The 27,356-nt window shown below is 39.3% G+C and overlaps 1 protein-coding gene across 4 annotated transcripts in view; it reads right to left on the reverse strand.

The window, feature by feature from the left end:
- Nucleotides 1–27,356, reverse strand: part of CASC4 (cancer susceptibility 4) — a 122,094-nt gene that overhangs the window by 71,306 nt on the left and 23,432 nt on the right. For 2 of the 4 annotated variants that reach the window (XM_003900865.4, XM_003900864.4), the window contains exons 2-6: nt 16,091–16,145; nt 10,513–10,615; nt 7,816–7,906; nt 2,603–2,747; nt 2,193–2,273 (exon numbers count right to left, since the gene is read on the reverse strand). In XM_003900865.4, coding sequence (XP_003900914.1) covers nt 2,193–2,273; nt 2,603–2,747; nt 7,816–7,906; nt 10,513–10,615; nt 16,091–16,145 — 475 coding nt within the window. Of the gene's footprint in view, nt 1–2,192; nt 2,274–2,602; nt 2,751–7,815; nt 7,907–10,512; nt 10,616–16,090; nt 16,146–27,356 lie in introns of all 4 variants that reach the window. The other 2 variants (XM_009210065.3, XM_009210064.3) reach the window with 1 other exon arrangement.

Raw genomic sequence — 27,356 nt, forward strand, 5'->3', positions numbered from 1 at the left:
AGGAGTTCTGAGATCAGCCTGGGCAACATGGTGAGACCTTCTCTCTACAGAAAAATAAACAGGCTGGGCATGGTAGTTGATGCCTGTAATCCCTGCATTTTGGGAGGCCAAGGCAGGCAGATCGCTTAAGGCTAGGAGTTCGAGACCAGCCTGGGCAACATGATGAAAACTTATCTCTACAAAAAACTATAAAAAATAGTCAGGTGTTGTGGCACATGCCTGTAGTCCCTGCTACTCAGGAGGCTGAGGTAGGAAGATCACTTATGCCCGGGAGATCGAGGCTGCAGTGAGCTGTGATCGTGCCACTGTACTCTGGCCTGGGTGACAGAGCGAGATCCCATATCACAAAAATAAAAAAAATAAAGAAGCCGGGCACGGTGGCTCAAGCCTGTAATCCCAGCACTTTGGGAGGCCGAGACGGGCGGATCACGAGGTCAGGAGATCGAGACCATCCTGGCTAACACGATGAAACCGCGTCTCTACTAAAAAATACAAAAAACTAGCTGGGCGAGGTGGCGGGCGCCTGTAGTCCCAGCTACTCGGGAAGCTGAGGCAGGAGAATGGCATGAACGCGGGAGGCAGAGCTTGCAGTGAGCCGAGATCAGGCCACTGCACTCCAGCCTGGGCGACAGAGCAAGACTCCGTCTCAAAAACAATAAATAAATAAAAAATAAAAAATAAAGAAAATAATAAAATTAGCTGGGCATGATGGCACACACCTGTAGTCTCAGTTATTCAGGAAGCTGAGGTGGGTGGATAGCTTGTGCCCAGGAGATCAAGACCGTAGTTACTCATGACTGCACCACTGCATTCCAGCATGGGTGACAGAGTGAGACCCTGTCTCAAGAAAAGAAAAAAAAATTAAATTAAAATAATGTTAAAAAGAGTTCGGGCTTGGTGGCTCATGCTTGTAATCCCAGCATTTTGGGAGGCCAAGGCGGGAGAATCACTTGAGGTTAGGAGTTTGAGACCAGCTAGCCAACACAGTGAAACCTCGCCTCTACTGAAAATACAAAAATTAGCTGAGCATGGTGGCACACACCTGTAATCCCAGCTACTCAGGAGGATGAGGCAGGAGAAATGCTTGAACCTGGGAGGCTGAGGTTGCAGTGAGCCAAGATCGCGCCACCGCATTCTAGCCTGAGCGTCAGAGATTTTTGTATCTCAAAATTAATTAATTTTTAAAAATCACTGGATTACTTCATTTTCTTACAAACAAAGCTTGCTAATTCTGATTCTTTATTTTCAAATTCATGTTATTGCTTTTGTCCTTACCTTTATTTTAGGGGAAATCGCTATGAATTGGAAACCCATAAGAATTTGAAAAGACAACAAAACTATATAAATGAAAGGACAAATATTTCATTTATTTGGTCTAAACATTCAGCAATTTCAGTCATGTACAACTAGCTATAATCACAGAAGTAATTACTGAGATTGAGAAGAAATAAAATCAGCCAAAAGCAGCAGAGGCATGCTGTTAATTTCTTATTTTTCTACCATAATAAATCGGAGTCAGCAGGGAGGAGTACCATTAATAGCCAAGAAACACAGATATAGCAAGAAAAACAAAGAAGAGACATGAAGGAAAAAAATGAAGGGGATTAGGATAGCAACAAGTGGGATGAGGACTGCAAGTGAAAATGGATAAGAAGCAGACACGTTAAGGAGGAAAGAGACACAATGAACAGAAGTGGCCAGAAAAGAAGAAAAAAAATGGTAAACAAACTATCCAAAAGTGTGAGGTAATTCACTAAAAGGACAACCAAGCCCTCAAAACTAAATAATTAAATAACTCTTATTAGGGTATTACTATGCCATATTAAAGCACACCAACAACACAGGAATCTGGGCACATTTGGTAGGAAAGAAAAGAGCCATGCATACTTTTAGTAAACATAAATGACTCTATATAGTACAACTGTCATAAGCAAAAACTCTGAGTCGTGAAGAAAAGATTCAAATATAGGTGATTCTTATCAAGGTAAAAACAAGCATTTTATACATCTTAGCAAAAAATTTTATAAAAGTAGCATCCAAAAAAAGTCCTGGCAATTAATGGGTACTTAATTAACTAGAAATATCAATCATCCAGATATCTGACTTTTCCAAGTGTTATCCAAAAAGAGAATGGGGTCACATGAAATGTATTATCATCACTTTAGTTGAATTATCTAACAATTTTTACTTACCAAGGGGAAGATCATCAACTTTTGCTAGGTCATTCTCTTCTATTCCAGGCATCCCTGCATCACCACCTCTTTTGATTTGTTCTGCCCAAGTAACAGAAATATAGAATTCTATAATTTTTCTTACATAATTTGAAAATGTTTTGAAGGAATGTAACAATCAGTTTCTAAAAGTAATAGACTACATCAACTGAACATCTTTATATCTTGCTTTGGACATAGCTGTAACTCTAAAATAACTTACTCTTTTTTCTCTTTCATCAAAGGATCCAAATTTGAAACAATGAAGACACTTAATCATGTGTGAACTAAAATCAAACAATTTTCTTTCTGATTGAAAATATTCACTTAAAAATGGGAAGAAAAAGTTAATATCCTATTAATACAAAACAAAATAATAATAATAATAATACCTTTCCCATGTGGAATATGATTGCTTGAGGGTTCTTCATTCTTATCTGCAACATTCTCAGCTACTTTTGGAATATTTTTAGGTACGACTTGATCGTTTATATCCAATTCTTTTCCACCATTTGATTGAATCTTGTGGGACTCTTGCTGCTAGATAAAGATTCGGTAACAATAAATATTTTTCAGTTCAAATAGTTAAACCACTGACACAACTATTAATTAAATGGTTCAAATGCGTTCAAATAATGAACAATTGGAGATGCAGGATACATTATTTTCTGTGTGATTTTTATACCTGATAAAAAGTCAAAGAATAACACTTTTGAAAATCTCTAGCTACAGTAAATGAATAATTTGGCAATCAGAGGTGACTCTGTTTGGCTATGCTGAGGTGTCTGATTCTGCAAGACAGCCTGCTGAGTACTATACCTTGCCCTGATGGCCTACAATTGGGCATTTTCCTGGGTGCTATGGGCAGGGTGGATTCTCTGTAAGCATATGTTAGAATCAAGCAGGACGGCAGAAAGGAGGAGACTGGCATACAGGTGCTTCTTCAAGAGCAAGGGTGAAAAACAGGCAATCTTCTTCCTAAGTGTGCTGGCCACCGAAGCACAGCAAGTAATGGCAGGACAATAAACAGGTCGGTGCTTCCTCCAACCCTGTTCCTAACCTAGCATCTTCTTGGAAATGCAAATCTTCAAGTATATGGTTAGGCCTAACTCAATTCTCTCGATGGACCAGTATTGAGTTTGCCTCTGTGGAAAATTGGGAGCAGCAAGGAGTCAAGTACACAAGTTTGGGATGCCATATATGGGTTCCTCTAGTCAACATTTAATGCATCTATAAATGCTTTGTAAACTCTAAAGCAGTATGAAATATAATTCTTAGTAATGTTATAAAAATAGTATGAAAAAATTTATATGGAATCTAGAAAAACAAGAACAAAATCTTTTTTTTTTTTAATCTTTTTATTTTTGAGACAGAGTCTTCCTCTGCCGCCCAGCCTGGAGTGCAGTGGCGGGATCTCGGCTCACTCCAAGCTCCGCCTCCCGGGTTCACGCCATTTTCCTGCCTCAGCCTCCCGAGTAGCTGGGACTACAGGCGCCCGCCACCACGCGCGGCTAATTTTTTGTATTTTTAGTAGACAGGGGGTTTCACTGTGTTAGCCAGGATGGTCTCAATCTGCTGACCTCATGATCCGCCTACCTCAGCCTCCCAAAGTGCTGGGATTACAGGCGTGAGCCACCGCACCCGGCCACAAGAGTCAAATCTTAAGAATGTGTCACAATAAAGGAGAAAGGATACTCTGACAATCAGGTGTAGGTAATTCCAGTGTCCTGGCAGGAAAAATCAACAAATATTTGCATCGTGCTTCACAGTTTCCAAATTGCTTTCATAGCTATACTCTAGTAGAAATAAAATTCATAGTTTTGAGAAAAACAAAACTGAGGCTTTAAAAAGTTAAGCAGTTTAGAAGTTAAGGCCAGGCGCAGTAGCTCATGCCTGTAATCCCAGCACTTTGGGAGGCCGAGGTGGGCAGATCACGAGGTCAGGAGATTGAGACCATCCTGGCTAACACGGTGAAACCCCGTCTCTACTAAAAAATACAAAAAAATTAGCTGGGTGTGGTGGCGGGCGCCTGTAGTCCCAGTTACTTGGGAGCCTGAGGCAGAAGAATGGCGCGAATCCGGGAGGTGGAGCTTGCAGCAAGCCGAGATCACGCCACTGCACTCCAGCCTGGGCAACAGTGCGAGACTCCACTTAAAAAAAAAAAAAGCAGTTTGGGCCAGGCGCGGTGGCTCATGCCTGTAATCCTACCACTTTGGGAGGCCGAGGTGGGTGAATCACGAGGTCAGGAGTTCGATATCAGCCTGACCAACATGGTGAAACCCCGTCTCTACTAAAAATACAAAACCGAGTCGGGCGTGGTGGCCCACGCCTGTAATCCCAACTACTCAGAAGGCTGAGGCAGAAGAATCGCTTGAACTCGGGAGGCGGAGGTTGCAGTGAGCCGAGATGGGGCCACTGCACTCCTGCCTGGGCGACAGAGCAAGACTCAGTCTCAGAAAAAAAAAAAATTAAGCAGTTTGTACAAAGTCACAAAACTAGAGAATTGTGAAGAAGGAATTCTAATCACAGTCTTTCTGACTCCAAATCCCACATTTCCTGTAACTTGGTAAGCTATAATCAATTCTGATAGCTTAATCATTGATGAATGAAATGATAAACTGAAATTTTTGAACATGTCTAACATAAACACCAAGGGTGAGAAAATCCATGAGGCACAACTTGAGCAGCCAGCTTGCATCTCTGTGCATCTTCACTATTACGCTATCTCATAAGGCTATTGCTATAGTACTCTTCACTCTTTTGCAGATGTGGATAAGACAAATATTGAACAAAATTAAAAGTCAACAAGCTACTGTTCAAAAATACTTTTCCACTGAAAGCAGTTAACAAAGATGTTGTCTCTTTAATGCATTATTGACAGTACCTTTCTATGAATGGACAATATTAATATTAATAAAATAAAATGCTTTTCTAGATGCAATGTTTGTGATTTGGTTAGGGGACCTATTGATTGTTTTTAAAATAAACTTCTTATTCTGAAATAATTTTAGATTTACAGAAAAGTAATCACCCCTTACCCAGTTTCCCCTAATGTTAACATCCTATTAATGTACCATCCATGATTACCATGATACATTTGCAAAACTAAAAAAAAAATCAGTATATTATTAGTACCTAAACTCCAGACTTAGATTTCACCAGTTTTTCCACTAAGTCCGTTTTCTGTTTCAGGATCCAATTCAGGATACTACACTGCATTTATTTTAATTTTTTAATTTTTGAGATGGAGTCTCATTCTGTTGCCAGGCTGGAGTGCAGTGGCGCAGTATTGGCTCACTGCAACCTCCACCTCCCCAGTTCAAGGGATTCTCCTGCCTCAGCCTCCTGAGTAGCTGGGATTACAGGCACCAGCCACCACGCCCGGTTAACTTTTTGTATTTTTAGTAGAGACGAGGTTTCACCACGTTGGCCGGTTGGCTCAAACTCCTGACCTCGTGATCCACCCACCTTGGCCTTCCAAAGTGGTGGGATTACAGGTATGAGCCACCGTCCCCGCCTACCACACTACATTTAAGTCCTCAGGTCCCCTTAGTCTTCTCTGGGCTATGAGAGTTTCTCTGTCCCTATAGCATGAACGCATGGTTGTGTCTCAATAAAATTTTATGTATGAACACCAAAATAAATATTTCTATAATTTTCCAATGTACTAAGATAATTTTCTCAATTTCTTTCATCATTTGAAAATGTGAAGAACACTTTTGGCCTCTAAACAGTACAAAAACAGGCAGCGAGCTGAATTCAGCCTGTGGGCTATAGTTTGCTGTCTCCTTTTCCAGAGTCATTTCTGTGATAGACATGTGGCTGGTTAATTAATTTTAAGATTCATAAACAATCAAAAAGATAAAGCCCTGAATACAATTTATGCTTATTTCATATAGCTAACATTGGATTTGTCTCTATGAAAACTCAAATTGCACAGAACCAACTTGCTATAGTAGTTAAAGAACAGGAAATGAAGGGTGGGGAGTAGAATTAGGTAGCTAATCTAGAGAGTAAGGCCTGATGTGCTGCCCAGAAAGGAGAAGTTATCTGGGCACCTCAATTCCTGCCACGCCTTCTTCCATTAGGGTAGGATAATGGCAAGGAATAATTGGAGAGGCATTAGTTAATTAATACCATAAAAATAGCCTAGTATAGAAGAACAGAAAGAGAATTACACTGGCTTGGAAAAAAAGGGAAAGTTCTCATCTGTCTTCCTTAAGAGAATAGAAGAGAGCAAACTTATCCCATTATTTATATACTACGCTTATAATGACACAATTGCAATAGCAAATCTCTCTTCCCCTTCCTTTTGTGTTCCATTATGTTATTTTAACCCTCCAGTGTCTCAATAATACCTTTTGATTGCCCTCAATGCCGCTACTATGGTAGCTAACTCAGGCCTGCCTTCTTCCACCAATCCATCCTTATACCTCTTCAAAGTAGACTGCAGATAAGTAGCAGCTATTCCACTTTGTAGATTCAAAAAATGAAATAGAGAAAGAAATGACACCCTCTATATCCTACTATAAAATTGTGAAAAAGCTAAGAATGAAAACCTGATATCCTTAACTTCTAGTCCTTTAGTTGAGATGCTACCAAAGAGCAAAACAAATACTTTTCACTATTAAATCTTTCTTTCCTTTAAATCACAAGAGTTCAGACAAATCGTGCCTAGTCAGGTAAGATTACAGGGTATAAAAAAATGAATCATGTCCTTAATAACTAGTAATCTTCAGACAATTTCTTCTATTGCTTAAAAAATCTTCATAATACATATTAACTTAAAATGAATTAATAAAAGAATTTGCCGCCCCACCAAAAGTATGAATCAAACTGGTTATGGTGGCTAGTGTCTCATTTCTGTGCTTAAGGAAAGGGTGTCAGAATAACAGAGATTGATAATAAAGGAAAAAGTGTTTCTTTTTTTTCTATTTCTCAAATGCATAAAAAAGGAAGTAGTTGATTTTCAGTAAAAAAGTTGCCCACTTTACGATCTGAGAAATATATTAACAACAAAAATTATTTTTAAAAAAAGATGGATATTTTGGTTCAAAATTAATTTAATTTTTTTTTTTTTTTTTTGAGACGGAGTCTCACTGTGTCACCCAGGCTGGAGTGCAGTGGTGCGATCTTGGCTTACTGTAACCTCCGTGGAGTGCAGTGATATGATCTTGGCTCATTGTAACCTCCGTCTCCTGGGCTCAAGCAGTTCTCCTGCCTCAGCCTCCTGAGTAGCTGAGATTACAGGCATGTACCACCAGACCTGGCTATATTTTGTATTTTTAGTAGAGATGGGGTTTCCCCATGTTGGCCAGGCTGATCTTGACCTCCTAACCTCGAGTGATCCACCCACTTCAGCCTCCCAAAGTGCTGGGATTACAGGCGTGAACCACCACGCCTGACCAGTTTTAAGAATTAAGATTATATTTTTGCAAATGTTTAATTTACTCAGAAATAAAGTCATTGTAAATCACTTTTGGAATTAGGCTGGCTGGAAAACTTAAACTATAATGTTTTGTGACAAAATTACAATTTTAATTTCTAAATTATCATGATTTATAACAAAAATATGTTCAGATTTAAGTATATTTTTTAAATTTACCTTTTGTTCCTGTAAAAAGTGGTCTGCTAACTTTTTAATATTTTCTTCATGCTGTGCTCTCAATTCCTTGATCTGCTGTCCACACTGGAAACTAAATTACAAAGTCGTTCTTTTAGATTATATTACCTTGGATTGGATTCTCAAAGTTGTCCAGTATTTGACACATACATTAAGAAAGATAAAACATTCAGTTAGCAGGGGAGAGTGGGCTGGAAAAAACAAACAGCATACAAATAGCTCACAATCCAAACTTTTAAAATACTTGAACTTGTAATAGGAGATAGATAATACTGATAAAGCTAATTGAAAAAACAGAAATTACAAAGATAAAAACAATTCTTTTCCTATTATTTCCATAAATTGCATCTGTAAAAAAAACTATCAGAACCAACTTCAATCACAGAAGAGAAAAATACTGTAGAAGAGAAAACTGTGAGACTAATTTATAGTAACAGATGAGGAAAGCTAGAATTATGAGAATTGATAAGGAGTGGTAGCAGAAGATTCATCCAATAGTTAGTACTTTAAAAATTGTAATAAAAGGCTAAACCATAGAATACTAGGAACAGGAGAAACTAATAAAGAAGATAGACTGGTGCCATCAAGAGAAAGTGAACAGAAGCAAAACATAAAGATGGTGACTTTCTGCTAGCCAAGTAGCCAAAGGATACACATAGACCAATCATGCAAAAAGAAACACTTGACAAATATATAGAAAAATGTTAACTTTCACCATTATAAAATGCAAATTAAACTTCCTATATGTGGCTAGGCGCGGTGGCTCACACGTGCAATCCCAGCACTTTGGGAGGCCAAGGCAGGCAGATCACTGGAGGCCAGGAGTTCAAGATCAGTCTGGCCAACACAATGAAACCTTGTCTCTACTAAAGATACAAAAAATTTAGCCAGGCATGGTGGTACATGCCTGTGGTCCGAGCTACTCAGGAAGCTGAGGCATGAGAATCGCTTAAATGCAGGAGGTGGAGGTTGCAGTGAGCTGAGATTGTGCCACTGCACTCCAGCCTGGGAGTCAGAGACAGACTCAGTCTCAAAAAAAGAAAAAGAAAAAAAAAAACAAAAAACCCACCAACTTCCTATATGTATATATGTAGTATCTTATTCCTATACTAATAAAATTAAATTAGAATTAAAACCAAAGTTGGCAGGGCTACGGGGAAATATTTACATTATAAATGAGTACAATCATTTTAGAAAGCAATCTTTCATCTGTGTGGTAAAAGCAACAAAACTGGTAAAGCATTCTTTTTGAGGAATTCTACATTTGAGAAAATATACTACTGAAATAACATAAGGGGAGTGGAAATCTTTATTTATTTATTTATTTATTTATTTATTTTTGAGACAAGCTTTCATTCTGTTGCCCAGACTTGAGTGCAGGCATGATAATGGCTCACTGCAGCCTCAACCTCCCAGGCTGAAGCGATCCTCCCACTTCAGCCTCCTGAGTAGCTGGGACCACAGGTGTATGCCAGTATACCCAGCTAGTTTTGGGAAATCTTTTTTGCACAGAAAATTTTATAGCTGTGATAGTCTTTTTTTTTTTTTTTTTTTTTTGAAGAGACAAGTTCTCACCCTGTTGCCCAGGCTAGAGTACAGTGGCATTATCATGGCTCACTGCAGCCTCAATCTCCTGGACTCAAGCGATCCTCCCACCTCAGCCTCCAAGCAGCTAGGACTACAGGCATATGCCACCATACCCAGCTAATTTTTAAAAATTTTTTGTACAGACAGAGGTCTCATTATGTTGCCTAGGCTGGTCTTTAACTCCTGGGCTTAGATGATTCTCCAGTCTCAGTCTCCCAAAGTGTTAGGATTACAGGTGTGAACCACCATAACCTAGTCTGTGATAGTCTTATAGTGAGAAAAGGAAAACTCCTATTGTGGTCCCACAATTGGAAAAGACTAAAGAAGTTTTGGTACATTAATATGCTAGAATAATATATTACCTCTACATATGTTAAATCTTTAATCCTATAGACATGCAGAAAAATACTGAATACTGTTATGTTAAAATACATATATTTAAGTAAATGTATAATGATAACTGATAACCTACAAGAGTAAGAAGTCAGAAATGGACAAAAAATGCTTTAAAATATGGCAGATCTTTCTAACTTTTGGTGTACAAATCTAAAAAATATCTTTTACCATAAAATTGATTACAAATATAATACAAGTTTTAAGGAATGATTGCTAGAAAGGCCTGTAAGAGGTTCCCCAACCTCATCACCAAGTCTAGAGGTATCAGTAAGAGGGTTGCCATGCAGAACAGGAAGAGCAGCTAGCACTCAGGCCCTCAGCTCTTCTGGGAACATCTCCCAGTGCTGGTTTCATCTTCTGGATGCCCATCAAAAAGAATCACAAATCTCCTTTCCATCCTTGCCACATCTGATAAAACTCAGAGCTTGTAAGATTTTCTGTCTCACAATGAATTTTACAACATACATAAACGCAGCATGCCCTCTAAGAGATACTTCATGCTGTTTAATTTATCAAAATAAGAGTCTGGATTTCAAAAAGCTAAAGAAAGATAAAAGAAAAGGAATTTAAAAGACTTAACAAAATAAAAGAAGAGAAAAAAAGGAAAACAAAAGTCAGAGAGGAAGAAATGAACTGAGTCCAAAAGTTGGACAAATATTTTAGATTCATAAACATATGTTGTATGTAACATCTTACCTTTCATATTCTAACCTCTTCACAAGGTAAGTATTGTTCTTCCTGTAGTCCTGAAGCTGGTCTTCTTGTCGAAGAAACTCCTGACGAAGCTCAGCAAGTTGCTCTATCCACCCAAGGTAAGAACCAAAGGAATCAAGTTCACTCATTGTAATGCTTCCTATTCAGAAGCTATGGGATGTTTTTTTAATTATACATAATTCTCAGTTTTTTCAGTAATACTCCCAGGAAATTAAATTATACAACTAATGCCACATTTAATAGCCTTTTGTAACACATTCATGGTCAATAAAATTTATTCATTTATTTATTTATTTGAGATAGGGTCTTGCTCTGTCGCTCAGGTTAGAGTGCAGTGGTGCAATCTTGGCTCACTGCAACCTCCACCTCCTGAGCTCAAGTGATCCTCTCACCTCAGCCTCCCAGGCAGCTGAGACTACAGGTGTGCAACACCACATCCGGCTAATTTTTGTATTTTTAGTAGAGATGGGTTAGCTATGTTGCCCAGGCTGGTCTTGAACTTGTGGGCTCAAGCAATCTGGCCACCTTAGCCTCCCAAAGTGCTGGGATTACAGGCATGAGCCACCACGCCTGACCAATAACATTTATTTTTAAAACAATATAGTTTCAGTGGATTTCACATCAACCCAAAATATTCTTTAAATTACACATTGTTACACTTTGTGTAGACACATGCTAAGCTGTGGAGACAATACAAAAACTACCTATCTCTTCAAACCTATCTGCTTTATTACAGTAGGAAAAAAAATCATACTTTTTAGATATGTTTACTATGGGTACAAATTTTAAGTTTTCTTTCTCATTTTAAATCACATTCGACTACCAACTTAGGTGCCAATCATTTTAGATACATTTCTAGTTTGGCTATGGATGGTAGCTCTACATATCCCAAAATTCCATTTTCAAAGCTCATAATTTCTGGACTGAGACTGAAATGTTTTAGTGGAAATGAATAACATGAAATTCTAAACTAGATAGTAAATTATAACCTGGCCAAACACTTGTTTGTAAATGTTTAATCCACAATCACCAGCCACACATGTTCTAGATTTCATTCCCTCATGAGCTAAAGTCTACAGACAAAAGAAATGCAGGTGGAAAAGAGTAAATGTTAATTACATAGATAGGTGATTTTAAAAACAGCTAACAGCCTTAGCAGTTAAGCAAAAGTAGTATTAAGATAATTTTTAGATCAAGCCTGTAATCCTAGCACTTTGGGAGGCCAAGACGGGCAGATCACAAGGTCAGGAGATCGAGACCATCCTGGCTAACACGGTAAAACCCCGTCTCTACTAAAAAAATACAAAAAACTAGCCAGGCGAGGTGGCGGGCGCCTGTAGTCCCAGCTACTCAGGAGGCTGAGGAGGGAGAATGGCGTAAACCCGGGAGGCGGAGCTTGCAGTGAGCCGAGATCCGGCCACTGCACTCCAGCCTGGGCGACAGAGCGAGACTCCGTCTCAAAAAAAAAAAAAACACACACAAAAAAAGATAATTTTTAGAAATGAAAACAGGGGCCTATACTGTATAAGCAAGTTTATTAAGATTAAAATATAACATCTAGCCATAATGTACCAACACTATAACATCTATTTCTTACAGAAAGATTATAGAATTAGTCTTATTACTCTAAAAGCACTCCAAAAACACTTGGAAGATATATATATACAGCCACTTTCCTGAGTAAAAAGGGTGGATCACATGAGGCCAGGAGTTCGAGACCAGCCTCGCCAACAAGTGGAAACCCCATCTCTACTAAAAATACAAAAATTAGCCAGGTGTGGTGGCGCATGCCTGTAATCTCAGCTACTTAGGAAGCTGACACAGGAGAATCACTTGAACCCAGAGGCAGAGGTTGCAGTGAACCAAGATCATGCCACTGCATTCCAGCTTGGGCGATAAAGGAAGACTGTCTCAAAAAAAAAAAACTATAAATAAAAAATAAAAATAAAAAGCAGATGTTTTTAAACAGCAGATGTAAACATATACTTACAACTGTATTCATGCAACAAAAAGACTAGAATAAAATATATATCAAATAGAATATACACTAGAATAAAAATATATCAAAGTGCAATCAGTGAATGTGTTTAATGGTAAAATTTTGAACATATACTTTTTTTCTATACTTCCTAAATTTTATTGTGGAATTATAACTGTGGCAATAATGAAGAATAAAAATTTAAGTCACATAAACATCTGCTGAGACACATAATGTTTAACAATATGCATCATAACTATTGTATAATAAGTATGAAAAAATCAATGATTCATTTAAAATATTTGTAGTTAATCATTGTATTTACATATTCAAGCCACATTTTAAATTTCTCTTTTTTTTTTCTTTTACGACATAGTCTAGCTCTGTTGCCCAGAATGGAGTGCAGTGGCACAATTTCAGCTCACTGCAACCTCCGCCTCCCGGGTTCAGGCAATTCTCCTGCCTCAGCCTCCTGAGTAGCTGGGATTACAGGCACCCGCCACCACGCCCAGCTAATTTTTGTATTTTTAGTAGAGACAGGGTTTCGCTGTGTTGGCCAGGCTAGTCTCGAACTCCTGACCTCATGATCTGCCTGCCTCGGCCTCCCAAAGTGCTGGGATTACAAGCGTGAGCTACCGCGCCTGGCCAAATTTCTCTTTTTATAATATTAATTCACCATATGTAAACGTGGTTGATTTACCCCCCATCTCAAATAAAAGTGATGGATCTGTGGTGGCCAGGTAGCCAAAAAAAAACCCTTTCAGCTTGTTGCCTGATCTCTGTTTCCATCTCCTAAGATACAGCAGGCCAGAAGTACCAGAAACCCTGGGCCCCAGCTATGAACGCTGATTCTATAGAGACAATGAGATCACAGTAGGAAACAGCAGCAAAAAGCCTGTGGCTAAGGGATTGAACTAGCCAGTTCAGTAAACCTGTGCTCAGGCTGGATAGTTTCTAGAACTGAAAGCTAAATTTAAAAACTATAACTAAAAAACAAACAAACAAAACTAAACAACTACCAGAAAGAGACTTCAACTGGTGATCTTTAGGACTCATTCTCCTCAGGAGAAAGGGAACAAAAAGATACAGTCCCTTCTGATTCAGGCTATGCTGTAAAATATCTGAAATAGTTTCAGAATGAACCCGAGGCTTAGTATGATTTTAAGATTTCGGATGGCTTCTCTGCCCCCTCACAAAGCTTCCCACTGGCGGTATTTGAAATTCATCTATCAGGAAATAAAATTTTCCTTTGTAATTGAAGATAAAAGACTTAAAATACAATTGACAAAGAAAAACAAAACATTAATATGAGTTTTAGCCCATGTAAAATACCATTTTTCCTGTTTGAATACAGAGAAAGATCATACAGCAGGGAGGTAATTGGCGATTTCCAGTGGGTCAAAACAGAGATTTTCAAGGGGAAAAGTAAGCAGACCAGAAAGCAAAACAAAGGAGAAAGAGGATCAGGAAAAATAACTGATGGATACTAGGCTTAATACCTGGGAGATGAAATAATCTGTATAATGAAGCCCTGTGACACACGTTTACCTATGTAACAAACCTGCACATCCTGCACATGTACCCCCGAACTTAAAATAAAGGTTGAAAAAAACAAAAACAATTTTACTTTTGACTGATTGGCATGTGTTTTCTTTATATTAACCCAGAGATATTCTGTCTAGCGTGGCTGCTTCAGGTCACCATAGCAGAACTCTTAGAGTAAGTTAACATGAGTCAGGTTGATTGTACAGGACGCTCTATCTTTGAAAGCAACACCAGTTATGTTATAGAAAGACATGGCTGTACTCCCTTAGTTTAACTTCAAAAGATCAGGGATAGGTAAGAAATGGGTTGCCTGGGGCCAGCTTAAAAAACATATATATATATATTACTTCTAGAAAACTTTGACTTCGAACTTTCTTTCAGTAACAGGCATAAAAACAAGGTAAGCTAATCAAAATAAATCTGATAGTAGAATGTCAATTTATCATCTCAAGGATTAGAAAAACCAACTTCCATTTATTTCCAAGAAAATATAAACCATCTCAAGTGTCTTAGTGTCTATTACTTCTATTATAGCAGATATTAATTTCAAAGAAAACTTGCCTATAAAAGGCAAGTTTTCAAGAAGTTTATTTCAGTAGAAACCATTCCAAGTTGCAAAAGTCATATTATTTAAATTCAATTTTAAGAGTCCAAGCTTCAAAACCAAAAGTTATACATACAAATCAAGACTTTTTTCTCTGCTGAAGAGTATCATACACAATTTCAAAATATCTCAAGATCTACTCCAACACATACGGTACAATAAAGATTTTTACTCAGTAACATAGGTTGTCATTTTTGTTGACATATACTAACAGAAGCCACAGGACTTCTTATTCAACTGATCTATTTAACAAGCAGTTAATAAGCATTAAGTTACTGCTTTAATAAGCCCTAATAGTATTTCTTAACATTTAGTAAGAAGTATACTTTGATGACAAGTGGAAGCATTTGTAAAAATTGCAAGTTAGAAGCAGCACTGACACTGTGGCATCTTCTGTGTCATCCTAATACATTTTGGTGAGTCAAAAAGAGGCGAACATGGACACAGATGCAACAAAAACCAGTGTGACCACCCAGAAAGCATTTCTAACAGAAAGTCAAAGCTGTTCTAAATAATGGATAATAGGAAATCAACAACTTATTTTAGGGTTACAACACACAAAAACACTTCCTATTGATTGTGCTACGTAAGGAGAAAAATTTTACTACATTACAAAGCCAGCTAAGGTTGGCTACTTCGAGAGGACAATAAAAATAGATTATCTAAGTATATCTAAAGAGGCTCAAAAGGATAATAGAATAAAGGATATTTATGAAGCAAGAGAGTATATGCTACCCACACACATAAACCTAGAGACAATGCATGCAAAGTTTTAAAATACAGTATTATAACCAAAGGGTGTGAGGTAGATGAGGATTGTTCCTCAAATCCCAAACTTCAAAGGCCAACAGTGATGGCGTGAAGTAACAGAAGCAGATTATAGGGCTTTTTTTTTTCCTCCCGTAAAAGCTGTAGTACCTCTTTATCACTTCATCCAAGTAAAAATATGTGTGTGTATTTTTATATTTATTATATATTTATCTACCTTCCAGGTTTCTTTCTGTTCCCAGGGTATCTAAAACATTAAGCCTGGAGGCTCTATCCAAAGCATTCCTAGACCTGAATGAATTAATTTAGCAGATTGGACACAGTACAGAGGGAACACTTCTCACCTTTTTCCAAGGAATTTGAAGGCTTCTGAAGCTACAGCTCAATTTTTTTTTGAGTATTCTCTTAAAAACATTTCATTGCATAACCCTGTCTATAGCACAAGCTTAAGATACAGATCTCAAATTTTAACTTGGATTTATCACATATAAAGCATCGTTAAATAATTTATTATATCTTAAGGCAAAAGGATAAATGTTTTACCATCAGAGGAGTTTGTTCAGAAAACTGTATTTCATTAGGCTAATTTACTATTTCTTAATTCTTCACAATTTTAGGCATTTAGTGACCTTTGTTTATCTTTAATCTGTAATTAAGTTTCTTACCCTTTAAATGATGTATGTCTGCCATCTGATATGATATGTTGTTCTGCAGTTTAATCTGAAAAAAAATTAAGTTTTCATTTTACTAAAAAATATGTAGTTTTGCTCATTTTTTTTGTTCATATTCACTTTGAGCTTGATCATAAATGCAAATGAAAAACTCTGGTTATTTATTTATACTCCACCTCCTTCCAAAAAAATCAGCAGTAAATTCTGATCTTGTAATGCTTACTTTAAATTTGCACAAGAAAATCAATTCATTTCAATTGATAATGTAACACCTTTAAGTTTTTAAAGTTTGAACTGAATATCACATAATGATTTTTTCCTAATACTCAGAGCTATGGTCACTGTCTTCTAGGCGCCAGTACATAAGAATACTAAGAACTTAAAAGTATACCAAAGCATGACTCAAAGGCTTACTGGTCAACTGAAAAATTAAAATAAGACTTTGGATAAGCCAGGACCTCACAGACAGGGAACCAACACTCTGTCTCAGTTATTGCTTTAGACAAGTTCGTTCTAATTGTAAAATGTAACTAAAATATCACTACAAATAGATTCTCTTGCCTACCCCAAGGTAACTTTACTTTGGAAGGCAGAGGCAGATTCACATTAACCAGTAGTACCATGGAAAAACGATTTTTTTTAATACTGAGTCTCATTCTGTCACCCAGGCTGTGGTGCAGTGGTACAATCTCAGCTCACTGCAACCTCCGCCTCCCAGGTTCAAGAGATTCTCCTGCCTTAGCCACCCAAGCAGCTGGGACTGCAATGATGTAGCCACTGCTCACTGCAGCCTTGACCACCAGGGCCCAAGTCTATCCTCCTATCTCAGGCTCTCAAGGAGCTGAGACTACAGGTATATATCATAACACCCAGCTAATTTTAAAAAATATCTTTTTTTTTTGCAGAGACGGGGTCTTGCTATATTGCCCAGGCTGATCTTGAACTCTTGGGCTCAAGTGATTCTCCTGCTGGCCTCCCAAAGTGCTGGGATTACATGCATGAACCACCATGGCCAACCTAAACTTTTTATTTTAAAATTAATTACAGATTCACAGGCAATTGCAAAGATAGCACAGAGATGTCCCAGATAACCACACAATTCACATAATTTCTCACAATGGGTACATCTTATATAACTACAGTGCAACATCAAAACCAGGAAACTGACATTGGTACAATATGAATGTATAGTTCTATGTCATTTTAAAATATGTGTAGATTGTATAACCACCATCACAATCAAGATACAGAACACTTTCATCATCCTAAAGATTTCCCTCATGCTATCCTTTTTTTTTCTTTTCTTTTCTTTTTTTTTTGAGACGGAGTCTCGCTCTGTCGCCCAGGCTGGAGTGCAGTGGCTGGATCTCAGCTCAGTGCAAGCTCCGCCTCCTGGGTTTACGCCATTCTCCTGCCTCAGCCTCCTGAGTAGCTGGGACTACAGGCGCCCGCCACCTCGCCCGGCTAATTTTTGTATTTTTTTAGTAGAGACGGGGTTTCACCGGGTTAGCCAGGATGGTCTTGATCTCCTGACCTCGTGATCCGCCCATCTCGGCCTCCCAACATGCTGGGATTACAGGCTTGAGCCACCGCGCCCGGCCTTTCTTTTCTTTCTTTATTTTTTTTTTTTGAGACATGGTCTCACTCTGTAGCCCAGGCTGGAGTGCAGTGGTGTCGTGGCAAAACAGCTCGCCGAAGTCTCCATCTGCTGGGCTCAAGCGATCCTCCCACCTCAGCCGCCTGAGTAGCTGGGACTGCAGGCATTTGCCACCATGCCAGGTTAATTTTTTTATTTTTAGTAGAGACGAGGTCTTGCTATGTTGCCCAGGCTGGTCTTGAACTACTGGGCTTAAGCAATCCTCTTGCCTTGGTCTCCCAAAGTGCTGGGATTACAGGAGTGAGCCACCATGCCTGGCCCATGCAGTCTGTTACAGTCACCCCGAAACCCCATTTCCCCACCATCCCATGTCAAGCCACTGGATGGGAAAGTATAAAACAACTAAGAAAACATGAGAGCACTCTCAAGGAATTAGACAAGGCACCATCTAAAGCAGTACAATTACTACAAGAATCCAGAGATCAGGGAAAACTTCATGGAATGGATTATATCTGAATCAGGCATTGAAAGCTAGGTAAAAATTTAAACAGATGGGAAAGGGGTATTTCAGATAGAGGAGATGACATAAGAAAAGATACAGTGGCAAGAAAGCATGAGGCATACCTGAAGACTCCATCAACATAGTGTTTGACTGGAGCACATGAAAAGAGTTGGAAAGAAGGATGGAGTAAAAAGACCATGGAGTATCTTTCAGTCCCAGGTAGAGTGTATTCTTCAATCTGAGAGCCCGTGACTTTCAAATTTAAAATGAAAGTTTATCCATAAATAGATGAAAATAGAAATGTTCTAGGTGAAGCAAGAGAAGGAGTCTAGGGGGTCCCTCTTTTTTTCCCCCAGAGTCCTGGGTGCTTTGAAGAATTAAGTTTAAAATATAGAGCTAGGCCGGACACAGTGATTTATGCCTAGAATCTCAGTAGTTTGACAGGCCAAAGAAAGAGGATCACTTGAGGCCAGTTCAAGATCAGCCTGGCCAACATAGTAAGACCTACAAAAACTAAAGAAAATAAAAAATGAAATTAGCCAGGCATGGTGGAGCATGCCTGTAGTCCTAGCTACTTAGGTGACTGAGGTAGGAGGCTCACTTGAGCACAGGAGGTTGAGGCTGCAGTGAGCCAGGATTGCACCAGTGTACTCCAGCCTGGGAGACAAAGCAAGACCCTATCTCAATCAATCAATCAATCAATAAAATGTTGATATTCAGTAATAAAAAAGGAATAAAGTACTAGTACATGATACAATATGGATCAGCTTGGAAAACATTACATATGCTAAATGAAAAAAGACAGTCACAAAAGTTCAAATATTATCTGATTCCATTTATACGAAATGTACAGAATAGGTAAAGCCATAGAGAAAGAAAGTAGATTAGTGGCAGCCAGGGGCTGGGGGCAGGAAGGAATAAGGAGTGACTTTTTATTGAGCACAAGGTTTCTTTTGGGGATGATGAAAACGTTCTGGAATTAGACCATGGTGATAGTTGCTCAACATTTTAGATATACTAAAACCCACTAAATTGTACACTTGAACAGGATACATTTTATGGTACATGAATTACACGTCAATTTTTAAAATGTGAAAAAAATGGCCAGGGGCAGCAGCTCACGCTTGTAATCCCAGCACTTTGGGAGGCTAAGGCAGGAGGATCGCTTGAGCCCAGGAGTTTGAGACTACTCTGGGCAACATCGCAAAATCCCCTCTCTACAAAAAATACAAAAACTTAGCCGGGCATGGTGGTGCATACCTATAGTCCCAGATACTTGAGAGGCTGAGGTGGGAGGAGTGATTGAGCCCTAAAGGTTGAGGCTGCAGTGAGCTGTGACTGCACCACTGCACTCCTACCCTAGGTGACAGAGCAAGACCCTGTCTCAAAAACAAAAACAAACAAAAAAAAATAAACAAACCAAAAAAACCCTACTCACACATTACTATAGGGTATCATACAGGAAACTGGGAGGCCAGGCGTGGTGGTTCATGCCTATAATCCCAGCATTTTGGAGGCTGAGGCAGGAGGATCATTTAAACTCAGGAATTCAAGACCAGCCTGGAAATACAGTGAGATCTCATCTCTACTAAAAATAAATAAATAAATAGATTAGCCAAGCATGTTGGCATATTCCTATAGTCCCAGCTACTCGGGAGGCTGAGGTGGGAGGATCACTTGAGCCCAGAAGTCAGGGGTGCAATGAGCCATAATCAAGCCACTGCACTTCAGTCTGGGCAATGGAGCAAGACCCCATCTCAAAAAAATAAAAATGAAAACTAAGGATAAAACAATGGACAAACACTATGCACTCAAGGAACTTATTATGTAGGAAGGGAGTCAAGTAAATAGGCAATCACAATACAGTAAAAGAAATGCTATCATTCGGTTCTACAAACATGATGGGAGAACTTAATAGAAGCATTTAATACAGCCTTCATGGAGTGACAGAAGGCTTCTGGAGATGATGATGATGACTGAAATGAGTCCTGCAGGAACCAGGTATAAGTAGGGAGAAGATAAGGAGGAAAGGCATTCAAGGCATGTGTCAAAACTTAGATATGAAAAACATTTAACATTCTAGGAACTATAAACAATTCCCAGTAGCTAGAACAGAGAATTAGGGAGAACTGGTAAGAAATATGGCTAGAAAGATAAGCAAGATTCACAATCATGAAGGGTCTTCCAAGAAATATGGATTCATCCCGTAAGTTATGGTCAATCTTTAAAGTTCTTTTAAAGCAAGGTAGTAAAATGCAATTTCCAATTTTTTTTTTTTTTTTTTTTGAGATGGAGTCTCGCTCTGTCTGAGTGCAGACTGGAGACTGGAGTGCCCAGACTGGAGTCTAGTGGCGTGATCTCGGCTCACTGCAAGCTCTGCCTCCCAGGTTCACGCCATTCTCCTGCCTCAGCCTCCCAAGTAGCTGGGACTACAGGTGAACGCCAGCACGCCTGGCTAATTTTTTTTTTGTATTTTTAGTAGAGACGGGGTTTCACCGTGTTAGCCAGGATGGTCTCGATCTTCTGACCTCGTGATCTGCCTGCCTCGGCCTCCCAAAGTGCTAGGATTACAGGCGTGAGCCACCGCGTCCGGCCTTATTTTTTTTTTTTTTTTTTTGAGACAGAGCGTCGGTCTGTCGCCCAGGCTGGAGCGCAGTGGCCCAATCTTGGCTCACTGCAACCTCCACCTCCCGGGTTCAAGTGGTTCTCCTGCCTCAGCCTCCCAAGTAGCTCGGACTACAGGCGCATACCACCACTCGCAGCTAATTTTTGTATTTTTAGTAGAGACAAAGTTTCACCATATTGCTCAGGCTGGTCTCAAACTCCTGACCTCAGGCGATCCACCCGCCTCAGGCCCCCAAAGTGCTGGGATTATGGGCGTGAGCCACACACACCCAGCCCCAGTTTGCAATTTTAAAAAGTCAATCTGGCTGCAACATGAAGAGTAGACCACAGTGGGCAAGATGAGAAGGAGGGAGACCAAGGACTACTGCCATATTATAGGTGAGAATGTTGGTTTAAGCCAGGGGTGGGCAAACTATGGTCTGTGAGCCTGTTTTTGTAGGGAAGGAAGCTAAGGATGATTGTGACATTTTTTGTTTTGTTTTGTTTTGTTTTAAATAGCTGGGGGAAAAATCAAAAGAAGATTTTATGATACATGAATTATATGAAATTCAAACTTCAGTGTCTACAAATAAAGTTTTATGGGAAAACAGCCACACTAATTTGTTTACATGTTGTATATAGCTGCTTTTGAGCTACAGTGGTTGTGGCCCAGACTATATGGCCTGCAAAGCCTAAAGTACTTACTATCTGGACTTTTACAGAAAAAGTCTTTTCAATTTCTGGTCTAAACTAATAGAATCAGAAAAGAGAGGTAAATACATGTGAGATATTAAAGGGGAAGAAAAAATAGTCTTGTGGATTGATTAGATACAGGGGTAAAAGAAGAAACATCAAGTATGATGCTTAGATTTCTAATTGGGGTGAATAGATGAGTAAAAATACAATTTTCTGCAACAGGGAAACACAGGAAGAGGAACAGATTTGGGGTCAGGGACAGAAGTGGGGAAATGATTTTTTCAGATTTGGACCTATTGATTTTGAGGCATCTGTGACATATCCAGGAAGAGATCTTCAGTAGGCAGTTGGACATCTGGAGCTCGGTGACGACTAGAGAGCCATTCACATTCAAATGGTAATCCAGGTCATGGGAATGAGATAATTGAGGGAAAGCTACAGGGACAGCAAAAAAAAACCTGACACCAACAACTACAATATTTGATCAGTTGCTCACTCAGAACTGCTCCTTAATAACTTCCAGTTAGCCTGTGTTTTACCTTCTTTCCCACTTCCTTCATTTGCAGAACCCAATCTCTTTTTGTATTTGTTGCCCTTCCAAAGAACATCATCATCCTTTGTATTCATTTTCGACAATTTGTTTTTTTATTTAAAAAAACACTTTTTTTTGAGACAGGGTCTTGCCCTATTGCCCAGGCTACAGTGCAGTGGCATGATGACAGCTCACTGCAACCTTGATCTCTCAGGCCCAAAAGATCTTCCCACCTAAGCCTCCCAAGTAGCTGGGACCACAGGCATGTGCTTCCACGCCCAGATAATTTTTTTTGCCTTTTGTACAGATGGGGGTCTCACTTTTTTAAATAAATTTTTATAATACTATGCCAGGCTCTCGGTACTCCACTTTAAATCTGCTTCTGAAATTGCTAGAGGTATGCTATTCTTAAATATTAGGCTGTGACTGGCTTCAGCTTCCCTGAACTGTCTTTCGTATTCTTATACATTTTTTAAAAATGTTAATGGAGGTGGGGAAATTCAATCTATGGTTGAATATATACATTCAATCTGGGTCACTCTGTCACCCAAGGTAGATCTCAGTTCACAATCTCAGTTCATTGTAACCTCTGCCTCCCAAGCTCATGTGATCCTCCCACCTTAGCCTCCCGAGTAGCTGGGACCACAGGCACACATGACCACTCCTGGCTAATTTTTTGTATTTTTGGTAGAGACCAAAATTTAGGGTTTTGCCATGTTGCCCAGTCTGGTCTTTTAGCTCAGTTTGTTCGTTTTTTTTTTTTTTTTTTTTGGAGAAAGAGTCTCACTCTGTCACCCAGCCTGGAGTGCAGTAGTACAATCTCAGCTCACTGCAACCTCCGCCTCCTGGGTTCCAGTGATTCTGCCTCAGCCTCCCAGGTAGCTGGGATTACAGGTGCCCGCCACAACGCCCAGCTAATTTTTTGTATTTTTAGTAGAGATGTGGTTTCACCATGTTGGCCAGGCTGGTCTTGAACTCCTGACCTTGTGATTTGCCTGCCTTGGCCTCCCAAAGTGCTGGGATTACAGGCGTGAGCCACCACACCCGGCCAGCTCTTTAACTCCTTCGGCTTTAACCCTTCCTCTGAGAGCCTTCATTTAATATCTCCACCACCATCCCCTCACCTTCAAAAGAAAGCTTAACTTCCCTTCTAACTATTCCTTCTCATAGTTCACTGTTTTTTCATTTTTTTAGAGATGGAGTCTCACTGTGTTGCCCAGGCTGGACTTGAACTCAGTAGCTGTGACAACAGGCTCAGGCCACCACAGCCAGCTCTCTCCTCACAGTTTTAATTTCCTTGTGGTCATTAGGAATTTGCTTATCTTCTAAATGACTGCCAAAACGTCCCCGCTGTTGAGAAATTAATTTGAGTTCTTACTATTACATGACTAGAAAAAGAGATTATCTTCATTTTGCCACATATATTCTCTGTTGAACTGATAATGCTTCCAGAATACTTTCACTTTTTTCCTAAATATATTCCAGACAGGTAATAGCACATAAACTTCCTGATACAATAAACACTGAATAAATGTTTGCTCAATGATCCCCTAGAATTTTATGTCCCATACTCTTTGTACTACACACTCTCCTACCTTAAGTTATACATTATCCATATTTGCACAATTTTAATTATTCTTCAAGGTTTCTTTTGAGCGCCTTCATTTATTTCCCCTTGTTATCACTGTCATTGCCTTTAGGCTTTACCTTATCCCTCTCTTTTTGTAGTACTTGTTTCTTTGGGATTTTTGAGTCCATCTATAATAGGCCAATTATCCTTGCTCTGTTTGGCCTTTTCCCTGTTAATCTCTTAAAATGTGTTTACTGTCCTTCCTGAGACCTCTTCTCTCTCCTGAGTTTTATGTTCTTTATTTGTTTTCCTCAGCAAAAGTTCTTTTTTCCTGATACTTCCCTATAGTACTTCTTGTTCATCCCCAGCTACTTCATTTATTTTCCTTTAATCTTTCTTCCTGCAATATCAAAAACTTCATTTTTATTTTTCTACCAGCTCTCTTCTGAAGTTCTTTTCATGTTTCCCCATCCTACGTGGCTTCTCTAAATTAATTTTGGCAGCTCTTAACAGCTCAGTTGCTCTGCTTCTCTTTCCATTTGGGGACCTTGAAAATGGCTCAGTTATGCCTGCTTTCCTTTCATTACAGTCTGTTCTCTGGCAATCAGCACAACTATGACCATTTATTCCAAAGGTTATATACAATTGGCTTCTACAGATGTCATTCTTGACTCCTTTTTCTCCACACTAGAAATATTTTTCTTGATTATATCTCATACTCAGATGATTTCTAGAGACAAGTCTATCTTCTGCAACATAACTGCCAAACCTGGCTGATGCTCAGAATCACATGGGGAGCTTTAAAAAATACATATATTACTTCCAGTCTGATTCAGTAGTCTGGGGAAGGCCCAGGAATCTTTATTTTAAAAATCTCAAGTGATTCTGATAAGCAGCCAGGTTTAGCAATTATTCATCTATAGTATGGTTAACACCTATACCAGCTAGATCAAAATGGAATAGCATTAATAATAAGTGAGTATTAAATGATTGTTTTTGTGCTAGGTCCTAGGCTAAGTGTTTTACAAGCATTATCTCATTTAATCCTCACAACCTCCCTGTGAAGTAGGCACAGTTATGTTTCCCCATTTCACAAATGAGGAAACTGTGCCCTCAGTCATATACCTACAGCAGGTTTTGAATACTTTCTCAAACAGACCCAGTCCAGAGTCTGTGTCTGTGACTACTGTGTATATACTAGATCTGGTAGGTGATTAACATTTTTTATTTAATCATAGTTCACACAGAGTTCACACAGAGTATGCAGTCAACATTCCAAACACAACTGCAACTTTTATCTGCTAATGAATTACTCTCTTCTTAAACCAAGTTTTAGTATAATTAATATCCAGTTATCAGTTACATTTTCTTTTTTCTTTTTTTTTTTTGAGATGGAGTTTCACTCTTGTTGCCCAGAGTGGAGTGCAATGGTGTGATCTTGGCTCACTGCAACCTCCGCCTCCCAGGTTCAAGCAATTCTCCCACCTCAGCCTCCTGAGTAGCTGGGATTACAGGCACACACCACCATGCCCGGCTTATTTTTGTATTTTTAGTAGATATGGGGTTTCACCATGTTGGCCAGGATGGTCTCGAACTCCTGACCTCAGGTGATCCACCTATCCTGGCCTCCCAAAGTGCTGGGATTACAGATGTGAGCCACCGCACCCGGCCTACCCAGTGACATTTTCTTTTTCTGTTTTTTTTTTTTTTTTTTTTTTTGAGACAGAATCTCACTCTGTCGCCCAGGCTGGAGTGCAGTGGCACGATCTCGGCTCACTGCAACCTCCACCTCCCAGGTTCACACCATTCTCCTGCCTCAGCCTCCCGAGTAGCTGGGACTACACCACACCCGCCACCACGCCCGGCTAATTTTTTGTATTTTTAGTAGAGATGGGGTTTCACTGTGTTAGCCAGGATGGTCTCAATCTCCTGACCTTGTGATCCACCCACCTTGGCCTCCCAAAGTGCTGGGATTACAGGCGTAAGCCATGGTGCTTGGCCCCCAGTTACATTTTCAAAGAGAATAAACAAGGTCTTTGGTCTTGACTGGCTATAATGAGTAGCACAAAGTTTTTTTTTAATTCACTCATTCATCTTACTAAGAAATTTTATTTTATTGTGGTGCTTATTCATTATTTATTCAATCAGTCATTTATAAAGCACTTACTGAGTACCCACTATTTGCTTGACCTGGGGATACAAAGTATTTGATCTTGGTCTGTTAAGAAGAATCACAAAGAATTACTATAAAGTTTACTCATTTAGTCGGTCAGCCAGTCACAAACATTTATTGAACACCTGCTAAGTGAAAGATACTGTGTAAGGCCTAAAGATATAGCAATATGCAAGAAACAAGAGAGAAGTCTGGAAAAAGGATACAGATTTGGAGTCATTAGCACATAAAGTGTAACAAGTTTTATGAGTGAATATGATTATTTAGTAAGAGAGTGGAATGAGAAGATTTCAGACAGAAAACTATGAACTATAATATTTAATAATGAATATTTTGGTAAAGTCAGCAAAGGAGACTAAGAAATAAACTGAGAGATAAGAAGCCAAGAACATAGAATGCTGGGGAAAAGATGCTGAAATTATCAAGAGTAGGAGGAGAAAATGCACATGAAAGCAGAAAATGTAGAGATAAAATGTCTTTTCAAGAAATTTTCCTGGAAAGGGGAAGTAAGACAAATATTTTTTATTTTTGATATGGAGTTTCACTCTGTAGCCCAGGCTGGAGTGCAATGAGTCGCACAATCTTGGCTTACTGCAGCCTCCACCTCCTGGATTCAAGCAATTCTCCTGCCTCAGCCTCCCAAGTAGCTGGGATTACAGGTGCCCACCACCACACCAGGCTAATTTTTGTATTTTTGTTGTTGTTGTTTTTTGAGACGGAGTCTTGCTCTGTCACCTAGGCTGCAGTGCAATGGTGCAATCTTAGCTCACTGCAACCTCCACCTCCTGGGTTCAAGCGATTCTCCTGTCTCAGCCTCCCAAGTAGCTGGGATTACAGGAGCATGCCACCACGCCCAGCTAATTTTTTGTATTTTAGTAGAGATGGGGTTTCACCATGTTGGCCAAAATTGTCTCAATATCCTGACCTCGTGATCCGCCCACCTTGGCGTCCCAAAGTGGTGGGATTACAGGCGTGAGCCACCACACCCGGCCATTTTTGTATTTTTTAGTAGAGACGGGGTTTCACCAGGTTGGCCAGGCTGGTCTCGAACTCCTGACCTCAAGTGATCTGCCTGCTTTGGCCTCCCAAAGTGCTGGGATTATAGGCATGAGCCACCGTGGCAGGCCAGACAACTATTTTTTAAATGCTGAGGAGCAAGTATAGACTGAGAGGGTGAATATAAAAGGAGGACTGGATTACTAATTCTACAAAGTCTTTGAAAAGATGGAAGACACTGGATCAAGAGAACAGGTAGAGACACTGGCCCTGGAGAACATATGAAACTTCTTTTATTTTAACAAAGAGGAAAGATAGATGGGTACAGATGTAAGTATTCCTACAGATTTGGTAGTTAAAGTTTTATCAGTCCAATTCTTGGTCAAGCAGGAAACAAGATCGCCTACTAAGCTTGAGAAAGGAGAAAAAAATGGGCCTAAGGAGGGCAGAGATCTGAGAGTTGTTGAAAAGGGTGTGTTGCCTGGAGAAATATAATATGTAAGGTGTTACTGAAAACCCAGTTGAGTTTGCTGATCATAAATTCCTGCAAACCTGATTATATGATTTTCTGCAGCTGTGCTTGAAATCGG

Source organism: Papio anubis, chromosome 7 (assembly GCF_008728515.1).
Source record: "Papio anubis isolate 15944 chromosome 7, Panubis1.0, whole genome shotgun sequence".
In the NCBI taxonomy this organism is placed as follows: domain Eukaryota; kingdom Metazoa; phylum Chordata; class Mammalia; order Primates; family Cercopithecidae; genus Papio; species Papio anubis.